The 17,223-nt window shown below is 31.6% G+C and overlaps 2 protein-coding genes across 2 annotated transcripts in view; both read left to right on the forward strand.

Annotated features, from left to right (window-relative positions):
- Positions 1-2,861: 2,861 nt before the first annotated feature.
- On the forward strand, positions 2,862-4,680 carry LOC115890483. Its single transcript, XM_030910726.1, has 2 exons — positions 2,862-3,252; positions 4,380-4,680. Exons 1-2 carry the CDS (start codon positions 3,046-3,048, stop codon positions 4,494-4,496), a joined length of 324 nt encoding a protein of 107 aa, XP_030766586.1. The 5' UTR covers positions 2,862-3,045; the 3' UTR covers positions 4,497-4,680.
- An 11,393-nt stretch (positions 4,681-16,073) lies between these two features.
- Positions 16,074-17,223, forward strand: part of LOC115890491 (tubulin beta chain-like) — a 37,655-nt gene continuing 36,505 nt past the window's right edge. Inside the window, exon 1 of the mRNA XM_030910738.1 lies at positions 16,074-16,220. Coding sequence (XP_030766598.1) covers positions 16,164-16,220 — 57 coding nt within the window. The 5' untranslated portion in view covers positions 16,074-16,163. The remainder of the gene's footprint in view (positions 16,221-17,223) is intronic.

The raw sequence follows: 17,223 nt of genomic DNA on the forward strand, positions 1-17,223 counted from the left end.
TTAACCAACTCAGGTGTTACGGGCACGTACAAAGAATGGAAGAGAGCAGAATCCCGAAGAAAATACTCAATTGGACACCACAAGGCAAACGAAAGAGCGGGAGACCTAGACGGAGTTGGAGAGAAGGAAGAGATGGGGACATCAGAACATGAAGAATAGGCGAAAACTTCTGGACAGACAGAGACCAATGGAGACTGGAAATCAGAAGACGGCGAAGAACGTTATGAATAACTGATTTATATATTTATATATGACGGCTCTAGATTGAAATTTAAAATACGGTTTTTTTAGCGAAAATGTCAAAAGTTGACATATGATATGTCATTCTATTCAGAGTGTCATTTTCTATCGAATAAAGTAAAAAAAATACCGAGAGTGCCATTTAAAAATCAAAAGTTATAGTCATTTTCGGTGAAACAGGAAGTGACCAAAAGCAATTGAATACGTCAATCAATCCTAATTTATGTTATATAGTTACTAACATACCAAATCTCCTTTTTTTTATATGTAAAAATAAAAAAGTGATATGGATGAGCCACTTTTGAGACGCACCCGATATAGGACAAAACGCGGCATCAAAGTTGGCTTTGAAATGGCGATCGATAACAGAAGGATAACAGTTACCATAATATTTTTATGTAATATGACAGCGATCTTTAATTCTAAGCCAACTTTAACGCTGTTTCTCCAGTTGCCTTAGAAACGATATGATTGGTGGCAAATCTCGTTTCTATGTAAAAAAATAAAAAAAGTTATAGGGGCGAGCCACTTTTGAGACCCACTCGATATGTCAGTTGTAACTAGCTTTCAAATTTTCGGGATCAGGGTCCCGTTTTGAAATCCCGGGATAAGAACTTATAATACCGGGAACCCGGAATTAACCGTCAGAATGAGAAATCTAATCTAAAAATGGCAAGTTACATATATCAAAAAAAAAGTTTTATTAAAATAGACGAAATAAAATAACATTCATATGTAGTAACTAAAAAAAAATACAATTCTTTTTGGAAAAAATAAAATATGGTAAACACGGAAATATAACTTTTAGATATTGACCTCCTGCCTAGTATAAATAAAATATAATATTCCATACTTAAATTCTAGACTTAAGTGTTACATTTTCAGATAATCTGTATAATATAAAAAGAAATGTTAATAACATAATATAATATAAGTATTCAAATTCAAAGTCTACATAATTTTAAATAATTTGCGCATAAATGAAAATTATAAAATATTCCTACTTCTTTTCCCGGCGCATTCGCCATTTAGTAAGAGAATAGATATAACTACAGACACCTACAGATATAGCTATTAGCACAAACTAATCTATTAGCTATAAAGTGACCAGATTCTGAGTCAACCAACATTTTTCATGAATAGTATAGATAATGATAGTACTGACGCATTATGTAATTTTTTTATATACCGGACACCGTTCATACTGAATTTTCAATTACCAGACATTTTAAAGATTGTAGAAATAGAAATACAATATAATTGTATCTTTTCTGTACATGTATACAACTTAATGACTACTGTAAATACTAAATACCCTTTCTGTAAGAGCATTGGTTCCTGAAAAACAACCAAAATTCAATAATTTTTTGTATAATAAAGTAGGAAATACATTTCAAAGAAAAACCTCCCCCCGTTCTAAGCATATGTATTTCAGTATAATTTTGTTACCACTTGTTAATTTTTTTAAGGTAGCATAATTTTGAATTGATTGAATTCAATTGACGGATATTTGGACATTTTGACGAATCAATCCTCAGGACGGACATCGCATCTGAATGACAGACCTCTGGTCATTTAAGGCACTTGAATATACCGCAATTTTGAAAAGTTATTTAATGTATTAACCATTGATGGACCAACACATTACATTGTTATAATCATAGATAAAGGAGTATTATAATTTATTGTGAAGGGTTTCATAAACACAATAATTTATACGAAAAATAGAATATTGACAAGATGGCGAAGGAACATACATTTACTACTAATATTTTCTAAGAGGTTAAATTAAATGGAAATTTAACCACTAATCCATTATCCACTCAAACTACTGTAAACTGTAAACTGTCGTCAAAAATTAGTATATAATACCGTATGGTCTAAAAGAAACGGCGCCCAGTTTGTATGGAAATGACGATCGATGACATTCCCCGTATAATTTTAGATATAAAACGACAGCGATCTTTATTTCATAGCCATCGCTGACGCCGTTTTTTTTCGAAATTACTGTATATAGTAGATACCCTATTATATTTAAAAAGCAGTTAATGTTTTAAATACGATATGAGATAATAAAAGTGAAATGCATGTTTTAAGGTATGCAACTCTTTATACCAATACTTAAATTAAGCTTTCTTCATTAAAACATGCTAGAACTTGTTTAGGTCTTGATGTGTGGGCATCTCTTCCTTAATTGTTACATTGTTGCCGGATCGTCCGATTTTTCGTAAGGTGTAAGAATTTTTGTTAGTATTTTTAATCTAATTTAATTGTCAATAAAACTGATTAAACCTATTAAATTCGTTTAAATGTGAGTAAAATTGGGTAATTTTACTTTTAATTGGGTAACTATATTTATTTTGCTATAAAATAACAAATTATTTTTTTAATGACTAAATAAAAAACGACGAAGTAATTCTAAAAAGATCAAATATACTGTATTTTTCCTATAAAATATCTTCCGTTTGAAAGTATAGACTGCTAAACAGTTTTGTGTGATGTATAAAAAATATTTTTTGCCTAAAACTTTCTGGTTTTATTCTCGAATTTTCGAAATTTATTATGAAGTATTTTTTATTTTTTACAAATATAGATAACACTTTATTATAAATAAAGAAAAAAACACAATTTTTAATTTCTACAAATATTTTAATATTTTTAATGAAATTTTCTCTAACCAATTTGGCAACACGGTAATCTTCCGCTGTTTGCGATAAGAAGAGATCTTTCTCTACGGATAAGAGCGATAAGAACACCGCTAAAAGGTCAAGACATGTCGTAACACAAATCAGTTTGCTGCGAGACATGATGAAGTTCGCATCTCAATTATTAAAATTGGCTGGCGGTACCTTCATCAAACTTCTAATGGATAAATCGTACGATCTGTGGACTGGATTCCTTTCCATGTCCAGGGCTGGACAAGCAATCATAGCTTCAATCCTATTGATTACTTTTACAATAGGATTTTACTTCATATGCAAGAAAAAGAAGACCGCTAAAAGGATAAGTATGGTACGAATCCCACTTGTGAATAGGTTATGCCGGAATTTTGTGATTCCCTGACATTGCGCAGGTTTGGGTGTGGTCGTACCGTACCAGTCGTACCATTGTTTTTATGTCGTACCATCTGAATCTGAAATTATTCTTGCAATGTTGTCAAATAACACTGAATTAACTTGAATACCTTTTAAAAAAGTACTATAATTTTAATATTTTCTATATTAATTTTAATACATTTAAAAGGTTAAAATAAGAAATAGTGTCTAAAATAATCACAGCATTTTTTAAAACGTAATAATACGTATTAATATCGGTTTAAAAATCTGAAAACAGCTGGTTTTCACTTAAGTACTCCCAAGTGATTTTTGTCCATATTCTTTGATTTTAAGGTACTTAAATTTTGATTTTAAGTTCTACTTACATTTTTTCTAAAAATTTATGCATTTTTGTGAACAAAAGTGAAAGAAAACTGATAAATGAATTTTAAAACAGTCTTTGACGCGTATTATTGAATTTCTTGCTGTCATTTTCAGCATTTAGTTGGTACCAGGTTGGTACTATCTATCTGCGTGGGTACCAACCTATGTGGTACCAACATCTAATAATGATATATAAAAATGTCGGTATTATTATTCATTTATCATTTAGTATTTATTATTTAGTATTTTCTACTTAGTAACTATGTTAATTCTCTTTACAAAGAAAATTAAATAATAACTATTTATTAAATAATCATTTATGATTTATTGACATCCACTTATACATATTTTTTTTAAATTTTGAATTGCTGGTTGTCTACACTGAGAGGTACAAATTAAATTAATATGCTCTTATGTACTCTCTACTAGATGTACATACATATTATATTCAAAAAAATATAGTTAATATTGAATATTTTGAGAGGGGAGCTTTTAAGTACAAATGAAAATATAAAACAGAAAAAAGAATCAAAAATATATTTTTTTTTCTGTGAAATATCACTACGTTTAGAATTCACGAATCTTATAGAATATTTTTTTCTAGGGGGTTGTAATTCCAGTATAACCTATTCGCATGGTTATTAACAGTTGTTTTTACGCATAACTATTACTATCAAGCCATTTTCTTATATGTTTAATAATAGTTATTTTTCTTTACAGGACCTGCCATTACCTGTTTATTGTAGACGCGCCATGTGTCCTGACATTAGATTAAAGATCATAGACAAAGAAGAAGAAATGATGGAAAATGGAGGTCTCATAGAACGAAACAAATAAAACGGAGCTTCCTCAAAATCAAGAAAAAAGAAAAAGGCTGTTAATATATTTATATATTTATTTATTTATTACAAATACCCTCTTGTATCAAGAATTCTAAATTCTAATTTTATAATGATTATGTTAAGGCATTTTTAGCATGTTTCCATTTTGTATTTTTATAAAGTTACAATTACAAACTTATAGTGAGTGTTTATTGTTTTTAATTAGTGATTTTTTTTTGTAAAAAATAAGATAATCTTTTATTATGTTCCTTCAGTTGTAGATTTAAGTATTAACAATTAATGTTTTGATATTCGACATTTTTTATTAATAAATATTTTGTATTTTTTTAATTTTTGAGTTTTATTTTTGTGCAGTAATACTGAATATAATATTTATTACTCCGAGCCTTCCCCTAGCTATGGAATAATATTTTTTCATATAATGAGAAATTTCATTCACCATCTTGTCATGTTAAAATAAAAATATATTTAAGTCACATGAGTCAAATATGAGACAAAATGGTTGTTAAAAAAATATAATATAATAAGAAATACAACTGTCACTGTGTGTGTTCTCTCGTCGGATAGACTATAATTATTATGTACCGTATGATCGAATAAAAACGGCGTCCAGTTGGTTTGGAAATGACGATCGATGACATTTCCCATATAAAATGACAGCGATCTTCGTTTCATAGCAATCGCTGACGCCGTTTTTATTCGTTCATACGGTATATACAGGGTGCTACAAATTCGAGGTTCGAGCATTGGTATCTCGGAAACCGTAATAGATACGAACATGGTTAAATTGGGGTAAAGTTGCACTTTATTATATATTCACCAAGATGCTATCAAAAAAGTTTTAAACATTTTAAGGATTGCTGAGTTTTTTGGAAAAAAACGGATTTTTTTGAAAATCAATTCTATTTTTTCCTGTTCTTACTTTTTAGAAAATTAAAAAACTAATTGCACATTCTCCTAGCCACTTTATTAGGGCTATCTGATAGTATTTTTAGATTTTTACATTAGTTGATAATTTGTGAGATACAGAGGCCGACTTATTTGTTTTCAATATGAACCTGTACGTTTTATTTCAGTTTTTGATAGAACTCAGTCTGCTGAAGACAATGATATGCCACACTTTATACTTTTTTTTTGTTTCGGGCATTTGAACACAATTTATTTAAACTAATTTCAAGTCCGGTTTTGCTTCTTAAATATTTAATCTATTTATCCTTACAATATTGATAAGCCTTCAAACTTATCAATGACGTGGGGTAAAATATTGAATACGGAAAATCAAATGCAATAAAAAATCTGGTAACATCAGTCATTTGTAAAAGTGAAATCAATATTTTTCAACATTTACAATAAAGAGTACAAAATGCATTCGGAAGTATAAGAAGAAGATATGTTCAAAGAGCTATAAATAAAATTGAACGAATAATAAATTTGTGCAATAGGAAGTAAGGAGGGTGGTAACTCTTTCGAACATGTAGAGCATTAGAAACTAGTTTGTAGAAGTTGATTTATTTATAATAACTACGAATAATATTATGCATATTATTAGTCCGTACACTGAAATTTCAAATTCACATTAAAGAAATAAATTATAATATCTTTAAATTACTAACCTGGATATTATTTATTTGATTTTTTTAATTGTAACAATTTTTCTTATTCAATGTTAATTAGCGCTGATCAATATTGTTACGATGAATATATGTAATCAGATTGAATAATTTAAAAAACCAGAGTCGGACTTGAAATTATTTTAAATAAATAGTTTTGTTGTTGGTAAGGTACACAAAACAAAAAAAAGTATAAAGTGTGGCATATCATTGTACTCAGGAGACCGAGTTCGTTCAAAATCTGAAATAAAAATGCAGGTCCGTATTTAAAAAAAAATAAATTGGGCTCTGTATCTCACAAATTATCAGCTAATTTGAAAATCTAAAAATACTACCAGATAGCCCTAATAAAGTGGCTATAAGACTAGTAATTAGAAATTTGTTTTTGTAAAAAGTAACGATAGGAAAAATAAAATTGATTTTCAAAAAAATTGCTTTTTTCCAAAAAACTCAGCAAGCCTTGAAATTTTTAAAACTTTATTGATGGCATCTTGGTAAACATCCCAAGGCGCAACTTTGTCCCAATTTAACCATCTTCGTATCTATTACGGTTTCCGAGATACCAATGCTCGTACCTCGAATTTGTAGCACCCTGTATAGTTCATATCAAATAAACTTTTAGTCGCGTGATTATTGACTGGCACAGCGTTGCCCACTTTTATATAAATTCTTTTAATCAAAATATTTTAAAAATAGAAATAAATTACTTATAAATACATAAACAGTAATTATTTACAAAACTCACCTTCTTAACAGCCTTAAGGGACATAAAGGGCCATTATTACCGCTTTCCCGTTTAAAATATCCTAATAAAGTTCCGATGATTTTTTACTGCTATTAAACTATCTTGTACACTTCGCACTAAAAGAGAGAGGTTCTAAAAGAACAATGTTCGACTGCAAGGTCTGCTAGTAAACATTTATAAGCTTATAGTATCACAACACAAAACTCATAATAATACCAAACTAAAATGTGAAAACAAATTACAGGAAACACATGTCAGGAAATAAATAAAAAAATGTGGCAACTTGACATTTTTTTACAGCAGAGCTACCACCTGAATCCCCAGTGCGAAAATTTAAATTCCAGTTAGTTAGTACGGCGCCGAATATGTTCATGGTTGGCAACAATGAATTTAAAAATCGCGTCCTCGATTACCGAAATAAAAGTTTAATTGATACAATGACTAAAGAATACAAGGATAAATAGCACCCGAGACCAAACTGTGATCATTCTTACAAACAGTGCCGTGGCACATATTTTTGTTAACATAAATATTTATATTTTTGATAAATGTTTTCACTACGCCTATGATGTATCTGGTGGTATCATACTAATTAATTACGAAAAAAACGTATTAAAATGTTAACAAAAAGTACAAAACTAGTATCGACATATAGCACATATTAAGTACATATAATATTAGAAGAATAATTATCGAATTCAATAAAAAAACGCGAAAAAGGTGTAGTGGACTGTTTATTTCCCTATAAAACGTAACTCCTGGCTCTTTCTTATCATTGCGCCTTTTACACTTGAAAGCTGAACAAATTACCATTGTAATAAAGTTTATACAAAGTTCACTACACACAACCAAATATTAAAAATCGCTAAAATTGTTGCTGATGGCCAGCTGATGACTCATTCGTCATGTCCAAAAAAAATAGCGTCTAAGGTCACAAATTCTGCTGCAGCCCGTGTATGGGCGTTACATGTCCTTGTATCTTGTATTCTTAAGTCATTGAATTGATATGAAATATATATTATACTATTAGTTTTAATCATCTGCTGATGATGCTAACATGGCTAGCGAAACGCGCATCGAGTGCAAAGTGTAAAATGTTTTGGTGTATTGTGGTGAATTAACGTTTTATTTTGCTGTTGAAACACCAAACGTTCCAACCTTCAACCACACTTCAACTGTAATTAATATTGAATATAATATTTACTATCCCTGGCTAAAGAATTATATTTTTTCAAATAATGAGAAATATCATTCACCATTTTGTCATGTTAAAATAAAAATACATTTACCAGAATGAAATATGATATAGGTATGATAGAAAATGTTAAAATAACAGACACAACTGTCACTGTTATGTGGCTTCTCGTCGGACAAACTATAATGCATATGTACAGGATGGTCCGAACTGTATTCCGGAAACTGCGGCAGCAGTGCGGAACAGAAACAGATACAGCCCATGAGGCCCGTTTTTACCTATTTTTATCTGCAGAATATGCTGCCGAAGTTTCCGGAATACAGTTCGAACCCCTGTATATACGAGTAATGTAAAAAATATATTAGTTCGCATTCATAAAATTTATACAAATATTTTATAAACATCAACATTTGAAAAAATATATTAAGTGTAAATAACATTAGGTGGATTAAACCAAAGAAGTATTCATTCCGAGTTTACATTTATAAAATTTATAATAATTATTGTTTTACAGACATTATCAAACGATTATTTTATCAGTTTTTACATATTGTCTTTTGAACAACAAAAAATCAAATTTTGTGGTGAAATTAAAAATTTTAATAAACCAAAAAATATATTTCTATTAAATTTCTTTTTGACAAAAAATTAGTTTAACCAACTATAATAATTCTCTAAGGGTATTCTTCTTTTACATATTTTTGGCAATCATTACATAAATTACTATTATTTTGGTTAATCACCGCCCCCGACCGGGACCTTACAGAACTATTCTGTCGCCCTTTCTTGAGTTATAACGAGTTATAACTCATCATACCCTCTCAGGGCTTTGACAAAAACCAGTATCTGAGGCATCAGCCGCACTAAAGTTTATAGCACGAATGGTTGTCGTCCCAGCGGACTCAGTGATGAGGTGTTCTGGTGTTTCCCCATTCTTCGCACAGAATCTACATTCGTCTTTGTTTCTTAGCTTCAATCTACTGATGTGTTCATCGAGGAGACAGTGTTCTGTTAAAAACCCCGTGACAATCCGAAGATTGTTTTTACGTAATTTCTGAGAGTTTTTTTGGAATGTTTTAGACCATTGGAGGCTTTCTATTCCCAGTTACGGATGAATTCTTCCATGTTTTTGAGTTCCGCTTTAAATTGGTTTCCACGGTTATGGTCCAGTTAGTGGAGTGTTCGCTCCTTTTCTATCTAGATCGTTTTCATTGCCCTCTATCTCTTGGTGAGCTTGCACCCTGAGTAGAAGGATTTCTTTGCTTTGGAAGGATTTCTTTTTTTTCTTCGCTTAATTTGTTCAGCTGCTCTAAGCATTCTTTGACCAACTTCGAATTGATGGTTACTGAGTTGATCTCTTTTAGTGCAGGTTGATTATCGGATAAGATGTCCTGTTTTCGATAGTTCCTATCCAAGATAAATTGTACGCATCGTTCGATATTGTATATTTATGCCTGAAGGATGCTGGTGGAGGTGCCCATTAGTTCGGAGTATATAGTTCTGTCTCAACTTTGGTTTCGGAAGCATCAGTATACCACGTTATGCAGATTCTGTGGGGAAAATGGGGAAACACCTTATCACTGAGTGCGCCAAGACGACGACCATTCGTGCCATGAACTTTGGTACGGCTGATGTCGAGGATAGAGAGTTGGCCTCTGTGGAGCCGTCTCAGATACTGCCTTTTGTTAAAGCCCTGAGACTGTATGATGAGTTGTAACTCGTTATAACTCAAGAAAGAGGAACACACAATAGATCTGTAAGGTCGCGGTGATTAACTTCTCTCCCCAAACATTCTACATTCATACCGCGTTATGGGATGGCCTTTTACATGCTGAGCCAACGTTTCTCTCTTCCAATCGTTTTTATTGTTCAATACTACAGTGAGGTATTTCTCAAAGTAATACATTCTTGGTTTGGTTTCCATCCACTGGGAGTTGGAGGAGTGTGGTATAGGGTATAGACATAGTTTACTAATTAATATTATATGTATATGTAAACTTTGGTAAACGATGTAAAAAGTAAGAATGTATAATACCTGATGACTATATTTTTATAAACAAAGAATTAATTATCTTTCGAGAGAGATATAGCGATAAACTATCAGACAGTATGACGCCAATATTTGTTACGCATACTATAAATTTAGAAGCCTAGACTATCCAAAATGTTTTTGTTGGTAGAAAAGTACACTACTGATAAGAGATTACGATAATCAAAATGATAAATAAATTAGAAGTTATATGGCAATCTAAGATATTATACTCTTTATTAATTATGATCGAATAAACATCGTAAGGTGGTGTCAAGATGTTTTGGAAATGACGATCGATGTCATTTACCACATAATTGTGCATATAAAATGATAGCGATCATCAATTCCAAGCAATTATTTTTTTCGATTGTCTTGCAGATTCTTCCAGTGTGTAGAAGATTTTTGCAGTGTTCAGCATTCACACAAAAGATGATCTGTTGTTTTTCATAACCTACAGTAAAAACTGTATACCTACCTATATCGAGGGCTAAAAGGCAGAACCTCGTATTTACGTAAAAACGAATTTTACAGGAGCCAATAAAAACTTCGTACAATTTCCATTACGGGGAAGCTTATACGGAGATCTGTTTTTTCATTTTCCGCGTAATTAATCGAACATCATGGCTGAAAAATATTAGACAGTGGACGGGACGGCGACCGTACATTGATTGCCAACATCCATAGAGGATAGGCACTGAAAGAAGAAAAATTAATCGAAAATAGTAAACAATATATCAATCCATAAATGGATTACAATATATTATTCTCTTTCAATTAAAATAAAAATCCCAATTTAGCCAAAATTGCACTTGTGGATCCCGCCTTATCATCAATCTCAGCTTATTCAACCATTTCCAATTATGGTGTAGCCTCCCTCATATACTTAGATATACCAAGTAGCAATTTTACACACATTTTAGGTAATGTTTCTGCTCTCTTTTGTAGTGGCGCTCATTGTTGTCTATTGTTGGCTCGTGGGTCCAAGTTATCCCTGCTAATTTCTTAATATCATGGCCCCATCTCAGCTTTGGTCTTCTTCTAGGTCTCTTAATTCGGCGTGGAATAATAATGTATTTTTTGTAGTCCATCTGTTGTCTGTTCTTCTTGTCAGGTGTCCTATCCATTGCCACTTGAAGGATTTGATTCTGTGGATGCATGGTATCTATTACCTTTTTCGGTTTTTTGTCGTATCCACTCTATTCTTTTACGGTCTTTTTTCGTTATTCCTAGCGTATTTCGTTCTATTGAGCGTTGTGCGACCTGCAGTTTCCTTATAATATCCGTTTTAAGTGTTCACGTTCCAAGTTTCGCATGTATAGGCAAGTATAGGTCATGACTGGTAGTACACATTGGTCGAATGTTTTCTTCTTTAGATAAACTGACATTCTAGACTTGAATAGGATTGAGTTTCTTCCATAAGTACTCCATGCTAATTTACTTCTTCTTTGATTTCCAGTAGTAGAGATCCCGAGCTGTATTTTAGTTGTCCCAAATATATATGTAACTGTAAATGTCTGAAATGCGGTAAAACCTAGGATAAGCGCGCTAAACCTAGGATTTACCAAAAGCATATGGTAAAAGCCCGAAAACTATTTATTTTGCTTCCATTTCGAATTTTTACCGGACCCAAATAGTAAATCTTAGGATTTACCACACCGCATTGGTAAAAGTACGAATAAGCAAGTGGTAGTAAAAGCCAACCAACCCCACCAAATAACCACCTAACCAATGCATTAACACCCTCCAAATAACCAGGCTAACCAATGCATTAACACCCTAATAACCAGGCTAACCCCATTAACATCCCAATAACCAGGCTAACCTATATAATTACTTAATGTTTTTAGTAAATCCTAGGTTTAGCGCGCTTATTTAGCCTAGGTTAGAAGCCTAGATTTTACCGCATTTCGGACATTTACAGTAATAAATATAAGACTGATACGTTACAAAAATCGACATCTATTTTTATTCCTTTCTTGGTTCAGTAGAGTTGGCGGAAGATTTCTTCTAGTGTTCCTGTACAGAACTTTGGGGGTATCACGTCTCCTTATCGTACTCCTTTGTCAGTTAGAAATTCTGGGGTTGTTTTATATATCATTACTCTCGCTTTGGCTTCTTTGTATATATTAGCGAAAGTTTATAAGGCCTATCAATACCTTGTTTCGCTAGGGCTTCTATTATTGCCTCAGGATATATTTAGTCGAAAGCCTTCTCAAAGTCTATAAAGGCTATGGCTAGTTCATATTATTTTGTTCAGCTGATAGTTTCTCTTAGTGTATGTATACGATCAATCGTGCCGAAGCCGCTTTTAAAGCTTGCTTGTTCTCGTGGTTGTGCAGCGTCTAGCGTGTTTTGTATTCTGTTGTTTATTATTTTTGTGAATATCTGGTATGTTACTAGTCATTGGCCTATCGTTTCTGATGTTTCTTTGCTGTCTTTCTTATGAATCAGAATTATGTTGGCGCTATTCCAGTTTTGTGGTACTATGTGGTACTATTTGCTAGGATTTTCCAAATTCTCCTACCAGCCTACTTAACGTATTTCAACTGTTATTCCGTCGTTCCCTGCTGCTTTTTCATATATTTATTTTATTTTTTTATTACGAATAAGTACACTATAACTAGTTTTTATATCGCATTTGGTCTAAAGATATTCACCACGGTATATATTCAAATGTGCAATGTCGTCTACTGAGCGATTTAAGTGTTTATTTTAAGAAAAGAATGTTGGTGTCTTTAGTTAGCCCCATCTCTTCGGCGACGCAGTTTATAAATAAAAACGGATCGCAGACAATGTCGCGTGCTTAGGATGCTGATTTATATCAAATCTCTTCTGGAAAGATTTATTTTCGAAAGCATTTACCCTCGCGACAGTCAAGCTTATATTATCATTCTTATAAAATAAAGCTGTGCTAAAGTATAGATAATTAATCATTATACATTCTTCCAGGCAGATATATCTTTTAAACGGGTTATTAAAAAGTTTGACTTTCATTTTCAAATATTGTCTGTCTGTCTTATTCTATTTAACTTGTGAACAGCTGAACCTAATCTGACAGGACCTTCATTAGCACTTTATCCTCTGTGTGTTTTTTTAAATTTTGAATTCTTTGGCCTGTTCTCCAGGAGATATACAGGGCGATCTAGTATCCGAAAAGCTTCATCTCAGATTCACTTCCATTCATTTATAACTTTTTTATTTTTTCAGATAAAAAAAACGAGATTTTGTATGTTAATATATGATATAAATTAGGATTGATTGACGTATTCAATAGTTTTTGGTCACTTCCTGTTTCACCAGAAATGACTACAACTTTTGATTTTTAAATGGCACCCTAGGTATATTTCTTTGTTCGATAGAAAATGACACTCTGAATAGAATGACATCATATGTCAACTTTTGACATTTTCTCTTAAAAACAAATCGTATTTTAAATTTCAATCATGCTCGAATACCATGACTGTGTTCAAAACACAATAATATAATAATTTTTAATCAAGGAGCCTTGGAAAAAAATGATCCTCTAATGTTTTTCCTGTCTTGTCCTTATTATTATTAATCATATCTCAATTTTCTTAAATAATACACGGGTGGTTCATTAGCATATTTGGAAAAAGCATTTTTTTACGAATAATTTGGTACCACACAATTGGTATTTTGAGTCAAATTGTCATTATGAACCGCATGTTACAATTTCAAATAAAGCATATGCGAAAATGTCAAAAGTTGACATATGATATGTCATTCTATTCAGCATTTTCTATCGAACAAAGTAGAAACATACCGATGAGTGTGCCATTAAAAAATCAAAAGTTGTAGTCATTTACGGTGAAACAGGAAACGACTAAAAACAATTTAATACGTCAATGAATCCTAATTTACATATGGTAACTTAAAGGCTTTTGGAAATTCCGGACAAGTGAACTCAGAAATCCGGACAAAATCCGGACTAATGAACTCTGAAATCCAGACAAAATCCGGACGTCGCAACCGGAATCAACAAAATATTATATAAACTAAAAAAACATTCACTTTCCAGGAGTGCACCGAAAGCGAAAAATTTGAGCGCCAAAGTATAGAAATGGGCACTTTCGAACATGCGTTGGTTAAATGGAGCTGTAAAATATTCAACAAAGTAACTGAAAAATTAATTCAACTGTAACTGGTAAAATATTTAAGTTAAATTGTTTTTGTCCTCAAGTTTCCCGGACGCTTTTCCAAACTGGACCAAACTGGACAAACATCCGGGCGGGACCGCACCAGACACTTTAAAGATCCGGGCATGTGTGGGTAAATCCGGAGGTATGGAAGCCCTAGTTGATATCATATCTGGATCAGAAACATATGGTTTTGATATCCCAGGAACTGATGTGTCTACTACTAAAAATTCCTAGTCCTCTCATTCCTAGTCCTAGTATGTATGGGTATAGGCTTAGGGTATAGGTATACAATAGTCAAAGACATACCACATAGGCGTAGCTAAGTTTTGATTTAGAGTGGGGCAAAAAATGTCAAAGTAGGTACCGAAATCTCATACGTTAATGTTACCCAACAAAGCAGCAACTTCATTTTAAAAGTAGTCTGAGTGGGGTTTGCCCAAATTTTGACAAAATTTCGATTTCAAACTTATTTTTCTCTTCTTGAAGAGACTTTGGTCAGAAAACATTTCTCTACATTTCTTTTGCTGCTTGAATAATGGGTGCCAATCTTTTCACAGCTTCTACATAAACAACTGCGTGCAAAAAGCATTTAATTTCGTTGCTTTGCTACCTTTCATGTCTATCATTCTTCAACATGTCAAGTATTCTTTTTAATATCAATAACAATGTGCTGAATTCCACTCAATCTCAATATTATCGTGTGGATATTGATAGATATAAAAATTATGTTATTTTTTCGTATTAAAATTTTTGGTTTATTTGGGTAGGTATAGAGCCCGTACAACGAGAGGATCCGTGACGGTGACAGTTGTGTCTGTCAAATTAACTCAGGTGAATATTTCCTGTCATTTTTTGTATGTCGTTTGTCAAATTCTTCCCTGATTGGGTGTGGATTGGGTTAGCAGACTCTAAACTTAAGCCAGCTTGTGTGGGGCAACTGCCCCAGTCTGCCTAACCTTTGTTACGCCTATGAGCAACCAGGAGATATACGAACACGAACCATACAGTAAACAGAAGACTGCTACGTTGCCATTGCCGTTCTCTATGCCGTTTTTCAAATAAGTCTGCAATATTCAAATAATTCAAATAAGTCCACAAAGTCCAACGTCAGAGTCGGCAATAAGAACTGTGTCACCGCCGGCAATGTTAAAGACTTCACGGTTGACTTTAATAACACAATCTGTTGAAAAGAGTTGAGTTTCGCGAAAAATGGCCTCTGTATAAATTATGAATAACGCAGGAGACAGTACACATTCCTGTCTTACTCCTCTCTGTTGAGTATTATCCTCAATCAAGGGTATTATTGACTCGATTGAAATTGTTATTTTCAACTTCAATGTGAGCTGATTGTTGCCAATATTTATTTTTCGGAAGTGCTAGATTTTTGCTCTCAACTCCCCACTCATTTTCAACGACTTTTTATACAGAACTATTTTTTTATTATAGTTTTAAAAAAATGTTATAGCTTAAATAATTTTATTTTTTTTTTCATTCAGCCTGAGTTATCACAAATTAAATTATATTTTTAAGAATTTTTAAAATGAGTTTACTGCAACTTTACATCAACAATTTAACAAATAAAATGACAGAAATCTTTGTTCCATTTCCAAGCCATATCTGATGCCGTATTTTTTGATCGTATGGTATAATGACAAAACGAAAAAATGTGCAGTTTAATCTGAGGTTTAAATCATAGATTTATCTTAAGATTAATTAGCTTGCATAAAACGGGCCTGAAAGAAGAGGAAAAGCTTTAGCGATATGACAACCACTAGAACATCCTGTATAAAGCTCTTGACTTGGGTTGATATCACCCATCACCCGCAGCGATAGCTTGAGGCGACGTAGCATTTTTAGTTGGCTTCTAGCAGGCGAGTCAGACACTCCAGTTGATCAACAGGACAGACTGTAGCAGGAATCATGAGGGAAATCGTACATTTGCAGGCCGGTCAATGCGGAAATCAAGTCGGTGCAAAGGTAAGTGACTTTCGTATACAGAATTATTTTTATTAGTGTTTTATAAAATATAAGAATTTTTTTCGCTTTTTTAATTAAATAATTTTAGTTAGTTTTTATTTCATTCTGTCTCAATTATCGTAAATTCAATTATTATATTTTTAACAATTTTTTAAAATTATTATTTTTTATTTTATTTTTTGCATTCTTACTTTTCAAATTTTAATTTACTTTATTGTAAATTATGTTTATTAATTTTAGTTGGATTTTGTTTCATTCAGCTTCAAACAATTATCACAAATTCAATTATATTTTTAAGATTTTTTTTAAACTTTTACTTTTTTTGTATTTTTGCGTTCTTTACTGTTCAAATTTTAATTTACTCTATTGTAAATTATGATTATTAATTTAGTTGATTTTTATTTCATTAATTCTGCCTCAAACAAGTAGATATCACAAATTCAATAATTATATTTTAAATCGTTTATTAAAAATATTACAAATTCATTATATTTTTTGCATTCTTTACTTTCAATTTAAAATTTTCTCAATAATTGTAATTTATGATTATTAATTTTAGTTGGTTTTTATTTATTTCTGTCTCAAACAATTATCACAGATTCAATTTATATTTTAATTTTTTTAAACCTATTACCTTTTTATATTTTTTTGCATTCTTTACTGTTCAGATTTTAATTTATTCTAATGTAAATTATGTTCAAAAATATTATTTTTTATTTTTAGAATTTAACTTTTTTTTAAAGAATTTAACTAATAATTTCCTTTGTGTTTTTTTCAAATTACAGAACAGTAAATGTCATGAAATCTGTGATATTTTGTGAAATAATCACCAAATTTTTTCTTTTGTGTTTTAAAATTACTGAAATTTTGTAATATTTTTATTTTCATTTTTGTTATTACATTTAATTTTTATGTTAATGCATATTTTTTGATTATTTTTGTTAATTACTGTTTCTAGTAAAACCGTTACGGATAAATAAATAATGAGAGATTTATACAGGGT

The sequence above is a fragment of the Sitophilus oryzae genome, unplaced genomic scaffold (genome assembly GCF_002938485.1).
Source record: "Sitophilus oryzae breed Bouriz unplaced genomic scaffold, Soryzae_2.0 scaffold_1178_pilon_pilon, whole genome shotgun sequence".
NCBI classification, from domain to species: Eukaryota; Metazoa; Arthropoda; class Insecta; order Coleoptera; family Curculionidae; genus Sitophilus; species Sitophilus oryzae.

Excerpts from the sequence above, each read along its gene's own strand:
- LOC115890483 (XM_030910726.1), top strand. The coding sequence starts at position 3,046 with ATGATGAAGTTCGCATCTCAATTATTAAAATTGGCTGGCGGTACCTTC. Across the intron at positions 3,253-4,379 it reads CCGCTAAAAGGATAAGTATG|GACCTGCCATTACCTGTTTA; the intron begins GTACGAATCCCA and ends TTTTCTTTACAG.